General features: G+C 58.9%; 1 protein-coding gene across 1 annotated transcript in view; it reads left to right on the top strand.

Annotated features, from left to right (window-relative positions):
- Positions 1–7083, top strand: part of LOC136170403 (collagen alpha-1(I) chain-like) — a 10417-nt gene extending 3334 nt beyond the window's left edge. Inside the window, exons 3-8 of the mRNA XM_065938539.1 lie at positions 1–275; positions 1032–1220; positions 1686–1979; positions 2185–2389; positions 2598–3038; positions 7004–7083. The exon at positions 1–275 is cut by the window's left edge and continues 813 nt beyond it. Coding sequence (XP_065794611.1) covers positions 1–275; positions 1032–1220; positions 1686–1979; positions 2185–2389; positions 2598–3038; positions 7004–7083 — 1484 coding nt within the window. The remainder of the gene's footprint in view (positions 276–1031; positions 1221–1685; positions 1980–2184; positions 2390–2597; positions 3039–7003) is intronic.
- Positions 7084–9574: the final 2491 nt, after the last annotated feature.

Below are 9574 nucleotides of genomic sequence, written 5' to 3'. Positions count from 1 at the left end.
ACCGCGGGGCCGGCGCACCCATCACCCCCTCTTCCCACAGAGGGGAAGGGGAGTTTCTGCCCACGTGCTCTGGCAGTCGCCACGGTGGCCACTGCACACTCAGGAGGGGCAGCGGCTGGGGGATCCGGTACCCCAAGGCTCCCTCTTGGATCGCTAGAGAAGGCTTTCTCACCGAGGGCGCGCCGTCCCTCACCCGGTCGTCTCTCCTTCGGGGCCCACGGAGGCACACCAGGAGCCGCCAGTCCTCAACTGGGCGGGAGGGGAAGGGGTCTGCGGTATAGGTAAGCGGACCACCACACAGGGGCGTGTGTGCGGTCAGGGCCGGGGCAGAGCCCGCGCCCCGCAGCCTCCAACGACGGGAGGCGCACACAACGAGGCTTCTCTTACCGTCTCGACCCCCCCCCACGGGACACACGCACACCAGCGTGGCGGGGACCCGAGGAGGACACAGGGTTAAGGGGAAACACCACCGCTCGGCCTCGGGCACCTGAGGGACGACCTGGAGCACTCCAGGGGCACCACCGAGGGTCCAACGAGGCACGCTCACACACCCATGCGGGGGCGCGCAGCGTGGCAGCGGCACAGCCCTCCCCACCGCGGGGAGGGCCGCTCGCGGGGCACACGCCAGGAAGGCGAAGCAAAGCACATCTGCTGTGTCCGAAGACCCACGGCCCCACTAGACACCCCAAAGCGGGGGACGGGAGACCAAAGGTCAGGGCCGGAGGCCACACCCCAACACCTGCCCTTCCTCACCCTCCCCAAGGGGCAAGAGGGGAAAGACAGGCAAGGGGCCCCGCGGGCAGACCGAGAAGAGCGGACACATTCACTGGGAACGCCCGTCCCTCGTCCGGCACGGCTTAGGCCCGGCCCGGGAGAACACGACCACACCACATCAATCAGTTGAGCCGAATTGGAGCGGGGGGAGGGGGGGAAGAGAAGGCACAGGTGAGGACAGTCACCGGAGGGGGCCCAGGGGGCCCGCTTTAAGCCTCACCGGCAACCTCCCCTCCCCGCCCAACCTCACACCTCAGGCGACGGCGGCCAACGACCCCAGGAGGAGAACGCCTGACACGTGTGGCACGGAGCCTAGAGGGCGGGGGTCGTCCCAGCCACCACCGGGTGCCCACAGCGGGGAGCGCAGGGTCAAAGACCCAACACCGCCTCGCCCCACCGCCCTCAGCTCGCCCAGAGACCGGAGGTGGCACCACGAGCTGGGTTCAGTCAGACACAGCACACAGGAGCCGGCGCACAGGCCCAGGCGGGCAGCTGCAGCGGCAAAGGCCGAACCAGGCGCCACGTGGCGGCCCAAAAGCCCAGAGCCCCGCGTGCATCCAGAGACCCAACGTCTTCAGAGGCAGACACCAAAAGAGACCGTGTCAGCACTTACCTGGTGGCAAAAAAGACCTATTTCGGGCGACAAAATGACAGCAGACGACAGCGGGGCCCATCTACGACTCGCAGGGAGGGACCCCGGAACATTGACGCGGCCACCTGTCCCCAGCACTACCCCATGAACACCAGGCCTGGAGCTCTCGGGGGGGGGCGGGGCGCGCGGGGGGCATCTGGTCGACTTGGGGGGGGGGGGTTGAGGAAATGGGGCCGCGTGGTGGCAAAAGTGGGGGCGCAGACGCCAAGGGAGAGGGAGCTGGCCGCAGACTCCCTCCCCGCTTCGCCCACACAGGTAGGTGTACCGGTCCGTCTCCGAATTGGGATTTGGCTTCGATGTGCGTAAAGAAGAAGAAAGAACCGTCAGCGAGGCGCCTCCAACAAGACGAGCGGGCCCCGACCAGGGACCACGCCCGGGGCCCAGACCGTCCTACACGCGGCACCCAGGACAGCTCGAGCCGGTCCCCACCCATCTCCTGACTGACCGGGATTCAGGGACTTGGGAGAGGCGTGAGAAAAAGTCGCGTCCGACGACCGAGACCCACGAGGGCACGCTGAAGGGTCGAGCGCGCCCTCCCCGGCCACCCGCGGAAGTAGGACCCGGTCCATCCACGTCTCCGGACCTATCGGGACTTTGAGAAAGAAAAGGCATGCGTGCCGGGAGACGCCTCAGGCGACCGGACCCCACCGGGGGACCGCACACGCGCCCGCGCCGGCCGTCCTCTCCGTATCACCCCTCACGACTCCGGCGGGCGGGTCCCCACCTCCGGAGTGCGACGCGGAAAACACCTCGGTCAGAGAGAACCCGAGGGCCCGGACCCAGCCGCGCCCTCCGCCGACCTCCACGCCACAGTCCGGGCCGGTCCCCACCTCCGGAGCGGGGCCGAGGGCGAAGCAAACGCTCCTGAGGGCGACCCGAGGGGTGGCCGGACCGCCGAGTCCGAGTCCAGGAGCTCCGGGCAGGGAAGACCCTCTCCCTGCCCACCGCGGCGGTCCGGCCCAGGTAGGGTCCGGCCGGTCCGTCTCCACGGCCGGAGGGTCACGGGGAGATGCTGGTCGACCCGGCCAGGCCGCCCCAGAGCCCACATCTGGAGCGCCGCGACGGTCACCCTCCCCAGAAACCTAGAGAACCAATCTCCGGCGGCAGCAGGACGTCCCTAGGCCTCGGTGTCACCGGGACTGTCACCGCCAGCGTAGCCGGTTTCTGAGAGCTCTGTCTCGGGCCCGGCAGCTGAGTCACAATCCTCCTGAAAGTCTCGCCGAAGCTCCGGAGGGCGAGGGACAATATATAAGCGGCCGCCAGGTGGCTCCTGACAACCGGCTCGACCGTCCCGAGGACGTGTCGCTGTCGCCGGCCGCCGAGGACGCCACCGCACCGGCCGCCCAAACGCCCGAGCTCGGCCCGGAGCCTCCTCCGCCTCCGAGCCACGCGACGCGACGCGACCCCGGCCGCAGAGGAAGGGAGACGAGCTGGGAACTATCTCCTCAGGAGGCTGCCCCGAAGGAGACGCGCTCCCCCCCCCCCCCCCACGCGATTCCAGGGTGGAGGGGGCACATTCCACGGAGACGCCGGCGGCGGGGGCTCGGGGGCCGAGAGAGGGGCACCAGTGACATCCCGGGCTCCCCCGGACCCCCTCCCCCCAAAAGAGGGAGTGAGAGAGGGAGGGAGGGAGGGAGGGAGGGGGGGGAGGGAGGGAGGAGGGGAGGGAGGGACCGACCGGCAAAGCGAAACCAGGCAAGCGCTGCTCAGAGAACAAAGCAGGACTTTCGAAAGCAGACGCAGACACAGACAGACACGCAAGCCCAGGAGCGAGGAAGGAAACGAAGGAGACACTCGGACCCCCAACAAGAGAAAACAAAACTCAACCTGGGTAGAGACCGTGACCAAGTCCAAAGACAACAAACACAGGCATGCCCGGGTGGGTGGGGAAAGTGCCCTTGAGGTCAGGAGAACATGGATTTCAAGATCACTGGCCACAAACACCAGAAAGGCGGGCGGCTGGGCGGTCTGGGGTGGCAGGGCTGCGGGGGTGGGGTTGAGGGGCGCGGTGGGGAGGGCCGAGTCAATAGGGATCCACTAAATAAACCCTGGATTCCATGACAACAGCCAGGTCAATGAATACATAACTTTTTGAAGTAGAACCGAAGAAGCGACATGAAACAAAACCCCCAGGCAGGAAAGTCAAGTTGTAGAACTGCTCTGGCAGCTTAAAAGTCAGAGGGAGGGAGGGAGGGAGGGAGGGGGGAGACAGAGAGACAGAGAGAGAGAGAGAGAGAGAAAGAGACAGAGACAGAGACAGAGACACACAGACAGAGAGAGAGAGAGAGAGAGAGACAGAGAGAGACAGACAGACAGACAGACAGACAGACAGACAGACAGAGAGAGAGAGACAGAGACAGAGACACAGAGAGACAGAGAGAGAGAGAGAGACAGAGACAGAGAGAGACAGAGACAGAGAGAGAGAGACAAAGGGAGAGGGAGAGAGAGAGCGCGCACATGTGCATATACGCATGTACATATGCATACGGACACATATTCGCACCTATATATACATGCACACATGCGTATAAACAAGTACGTACGAAGGGCATGCATGCTCACGTACACGCATGTGTCTGTGTGTGCACGTATATGCCTGGGCGTTCATAGTGTGCATGTATGCTTGCATGTATATACGTATGCACAGGCATCTATACACATACGTACACGGATATGCACGCACATGAATACACATGCTCATGTGTGCCCATACGCAGATATACGTACCCACACTTAAATAAACACGGGCGTGTAAATGCATATAGATGCGCACGTGTGTGTACGTGTGTGTACGTGTGATGTATACGCACAGGTGTGTAGGTGTGTGTGTGTGTGTAGGTATGTGCAGACACGTACGTGCATGCTTACATACGCACACATATCCGCCTGTGTATATGCACACGTGTATGTACACGTGTATACAGCCATATGTACGCATACCTAGACGTCTACGTATAGCGTATATACGTCCACACAGACGTACGGCTGTATATATGTGTACATATACACACATGTATGTGTAAGTAAGCATACACGCATATACGTATGTCCAGTGTGTGTGTAGAGTGCATATACACAGATTGGTGTGCATAGATGCACACACACGCGTATACGCATATGCATACGCGCGTGTGCATGTGTGTACGCGCGTATGTATACATACACGTACGTATTAGTCAGTGTACATGTACCTATGTGCACACATACGCATGTGTCTGTGTAGATGTCTACGTGCGCGCGTGTGTGCATACATACAGGCGTAGATATGTACATATATATGTGTGTGTGTGTATATAGAAATATATACAGACCTACACGTACATACACAGGCAGAAACACACATCCGCATCCGTGTGTGTGTGTGTGTGTATATAGAAATATATACAGACCTACACGTACATACACAGGCAGAAACACACATCCGCATCCGTGTGTGTGTGTGTGTGTGTGTGTGTGTGTGTGTGTGTGTGTGTGTCTGCGTGCGCGCGCGCGCCCGCGCGTATACGAGGAAAGCGCAAGCATATATTGCAAAAGGGGACTTTCTGTCCAAAACTGATCAAGGGGTCAGACAGCTGAACCTCCAAAAGAGAAACAATCCCCGATGAGATGAGCGAAGTCGGCAGGAGGCCCGAACAGACACCTTCATTCAAAATAAAGGTAGAACAGACAGACACTCAGAAGCACAAGGTAGAAAACAAATCAATGGCGGGGCTGGGCTGGGCTGGGGCTGCTGGGGGTGGGGGCGGGCTCACGGGAGCACCCCGGGGCGTTTATCTGGACAATGACAACTTGGAGGGGAAAGGCCCAGGAGCTGGACTCGCAATCGCGACAGCAAGTTTGAAACATCAGAAGACAGTGGCTCCTGATCGATGGAATGCGTCTTTCCTGCAGCTGAGAAAAGTGTTGACGGACTCAGAGATCTCAGAGCTCATCACCTGGCACCTCACAGAGAGAGAAACCCCATCACTAGGGAAACGAGTCCTGGGATCCTTCAGGACACTCCACCAAAGATTCCCCATCCGACCCAACCCGGCAACTCCACGGAGTGCCTACGGAGGGGACCAAGAAGATGTGCGCATGTGTATGTGTGTGTGGTATCGACACCTATACCTAGGTAGACATCCGCACAAACAGAATGATAGAACTCTCTGTCTGTGTGCCTACACCTGTATCTATTCAGGTGCGCGTGTGCGCACGCGCATGCAGACACACACACCCACACCACACCCACCCGCCCCCCCCCCCCACACACACACACACACACAAATGGGACTCAACCACCAGAAGGGAATGAAATCTCACAGTCTGCAGGAACTTGGAGAGATCTTTAGAAAGGCTATTATGCTAAATGAAGCACCTCAGATCAGTCATTCCCATGCAGAATCTACCAAAGGATACACCATGAACAGAGCAGAACAAATCAGAAGCAGGCTCATAGATACCATAAAGGAACACATGGGTGGTGGCCAGAGGAGGGAGGGGGTGACACGATGGCGGGGGTGGGTGGGGAGGGGGAGAGAATGAGTGAGTGCCACTGGTGACGGAGACAGACGACGCGGTGCAGCCTTCCACGGATGCAATCAATGAGTCACGGGCACGTCATGACACCAAATGCCATCTGCCGTGACACCAAGTGGTGACGGACAGTCACTCACGAGATGTATCCTGGGGATCGCTGTGCCCTTCCTGCGCTACACTGAAACATCGTCTGCACACCTGAAAAGTAGTGGGGGAACCACAGCCAGCAGCAACAAAAACAAAACAAGGAAGGAAGGGAGGGAGGGAGGGAGGGAGGCAGGCAGGCAGGCAGGCAGGCAGGCAGGCAGGCAGGCAGGCAGGCAGGCAAAAGAAAACGTTGGAGGAGCAGGAGCAGGAGCAGGAGGAGGAGGAAGAAAAGGACCAAGTGCCTTGAGGGGGAGAGGGAGATAAAGGATCCAAAGAGTGGACAGGACAGGACGGTCAGGTCAGTGCCATAGGGAAACGAAACGAAGCCAAGGAACACATTCCCAAGGGTGGGTGGTTTTGTTCAGCCCCAGATCAAGATGTGGATAGCACAGTGTCCTTCCTCCAGCACACAGGGACACACAGGCCTCGCTTGGCGAGGCAGTTCAGGATAAGCCTGAAAGCTGAAGCTGAAAAAAGAAGCCGTCACGTTCATCCATGGCTGAAAAGTACCATGGCCCTACGACATGACATTCAAAAATCCTACCAAACCACTGAAAGACTCTCTCACTCACTCGCCGTTAAAAATGTAGAGAACAGAAAAGGAGCGAAACGACGGTGGGTGGGTGGGTGGATGGATGGATGGATGGATGGATGGATGGATGGATGGATGGATGGATGGATGGATGGGTGGGTGGGTGGGTGGGTGGATGGGTGGATGGGTGGGTGGGTGGGTGGATGGATGGATGGATGGATGGATCGATGGATGGATGGATGGATGGATGGATGGATGGATGGATTTCCATGATAGTCTGATTATGGAACACACTGACAGAATAAAGAATCTGTCTCGCCTTCCCGGCCTGGTGTCTTCCGTCTGTCTGGATGATTCCCTCCCCCACCCCCCACTCCCAGCTTTAAGGTCAGCCTCCAAAACGAAGCCCTGTGTGCTCTCAAGGTCCCGCCGGAACTCTCTCTTCGGAGCGCCCTTCTGAAGGGGAAGGTTTTCACCCATGTCAACGCCCCCGAGACAGCTTCAGCCTGCCCCTCCCCTCCCCCCACCGCCGCCTGCCTCCCTCCCTCCTGCTCCTCTTCCTCTTCCTCCTCCTCTGAACTCTTGAGCTTCTCCTCTCACTGGCCTCTCACCCCACACGGTGGCAGTGTTGGCCTAGGTGTGCTCAGGTGTTTCCTAACCGCATCCAAGTGGACTCCCACTGTTTCTAGGCTGCGTCGTTCTGGGACCATTTCTTCCTGGCCTTTTCCACGGGTGGGGGGAGACCTGGACGGGCCGGGCGGGCCCAGGCGGTGTGGGGGTGGGGGTGAGGGAGCGAGTGTGCATGCGGGGGGGAGGGTGGGGGCAGAGAGGAGGAGGAGGAGGAGGAGGAGGAGGAGGAGGAGGAGGCGGCGGCGGCGGCGGCGGCGGGGGTGGGGGGGGGGGGGGGGAGGAGCACAACTCCCCAGTGCCAGTGCGTGCCTATGGCCTGGAAAACAGATCACACGCCAGGCTAGCTCCGAAAACGGGATCGGTCACGAGACCGGGCACGTGTGTTCTTTGCAGAGTCCCTGCAGATCGAACAGGCAGGGGCAAATTTTGGGCTTCCCGCAGTTAGAACTGTTCAGTCAGAAACAGGCGTCTGAAACACCGGAGTTAGGCTCTCGGTGCGATGTCCACAAGCCGTAGCCATTGAAATGTGTGCACGCTGGAGCCGCCATGCAGAGGGAGATCTCATCCGGCTCCATGTGTTGTTCTTCCAGTGAGTAGGCCGGGATCTCAGGAAGAACAGACATCCAGAGAGTTGAGTGAATCTGACCGTCACGCTTTCAGAATCCAAGTGAACCAGAAAGGAGGTTCACTCACGTGTGAGTTTGTCTTTCCATAGGCTGAATCCTCTCTTTGAGCAGATTAGGGTTCCGAGGGTAACATGGAGCAGAGAGGACAGAGAGTTCCCTTAGGTCCCCTGCTCCTCCCGCAACGGTCTTAGGAACATCCTGCCCCAGAGGAGTGTGCCGGCCACAACCCACCTACGCGGAGACGTCAGTGTCAGTCATCCTCGTCCAGAGTCCCCCGTCTGCCCTCGCCTTCACGCCTGCCTGGCATTGTCCGTTCTATAGGTTTGTATCGAACCTGCCCGGAGCCCAGTGGCATCTTCCCTGATCCGGGATCGATCGAAAACACCCTGTCCCCTTCCTCATCGGCAGGTGGATTCTTAACCACTGGACCACCAGGCAGGGAAGTTCCTTCACAGCCTTCTAAAATCATCTACCCTGAACATGAAATGTTGTCATCCAAATCATTGGACCATCACGACTGAAGTGAAGGAAAATATGTTCATTAAAGAAAGTCTCAACTCCTCAGTGCTTGCCTTAGGACCACAGAGGCATCTCTCTCTCTCTCTCTCTCTCTCTCTCTCTCTCTCTCTCTCTCTCTCTCTCTCTCTCTCTGCCTCCCTCCCTCTCTCTCTCTCTCTCCCTCTCCCTCTCCCTCTCTCTCACACACACACACACACACACACACACACACACACACACACACGCTCCATAGTCCGAAGGAAACCATCCTCTGTGTTTATCCATCCCACTTGTTGTGGCTGTTGTGCCGTCGCTAGTCAAAGAAGCTGATCTAATGTGGAATCCGATGTCTTCTTCTCTAGGACACTTCAAGAAGCAGCAAGAGTGCCAGTCTGTGAGAACCGAAGGCCAAACCGGCGTGATGTAACCCAGCGATGTGTGTGGTCAGAGGCCCATCTAGATTCGCACTCCAGTTCACGGAGGGGAGCAGTGGGAACAGGAGTGTGGACACTTCCCACTCCCCCAGTGAACATCTGTCCCGTGGAAGGGGTATAGGAACCTCATGACCTGACCCACGTGGTGAACAGTCGCCAAAGACAAAGAATTCCTACAGCCAGACGTTTGCAACCACGAACCCTGTCCCTCCATCTCCTGGCCTTTCAGAATGCTACATGGAACCCTTTCAAGAAGCTTGGGGCAGAGAAAAAGAAAAGCAGCAGCAGCAGCAGCAGCAGCAGCAGCAGCAGCAGCAGCAGCAGCAGCAGCAGCAGCAGCAGCAGCAGCAGCAGCAACAGCAGCAGCAGCAGCTTGGGGCTTGCTTGGAGGTATGGACCCCTGAATTCTCCTCGCTCGACCCTCCCTGCAAGAAAACGTTGTGTGCTTGCCTGCGCCCCACATGCCAACTTTTTGGGGAATCGGGCCTCCCAGGGTGCCCCTGCACCCGGCACCCTGCCTGCGTGCGGCATCCCAAGAGATCCTATGGAGAAACATCTCCGGCCACTCGCATGACATCTGCATCGCTGGCAAGTGACCCTTCAGACCTCCACATAGATACGTGAGCACAAACGCTCCTTCACCATCTGGGACACCTCGTAGGCTGTGTGAGCGCCTCTGGTTCAGCACTCCCTCGACTTGGCTGTGGTTTTGGTTCTGTTCTGCTATGTTCTGTGTTTGCTTTCTGACCCGCGTGGTCTCTCT

Source organism: Muntiacus reevesi, chromosome 6 (assembly GCF_963930625.1).
Source record: "Muntiacus reevesi chromosome 6, mMunRee1.1, whole genome shotgun sequence".
Lineage (NCBI taxonomy): Eukaryota > Metazoa > Chordata > Mammalia > Artiodactyla > Cervidae > Muntiacus > Muntiacus reevesi.
The sequence above is the reverse complement of the archived record's forward strand: the minus strand, read 5'-3'. Positions and strand labels throughout refer to the sequence as shown.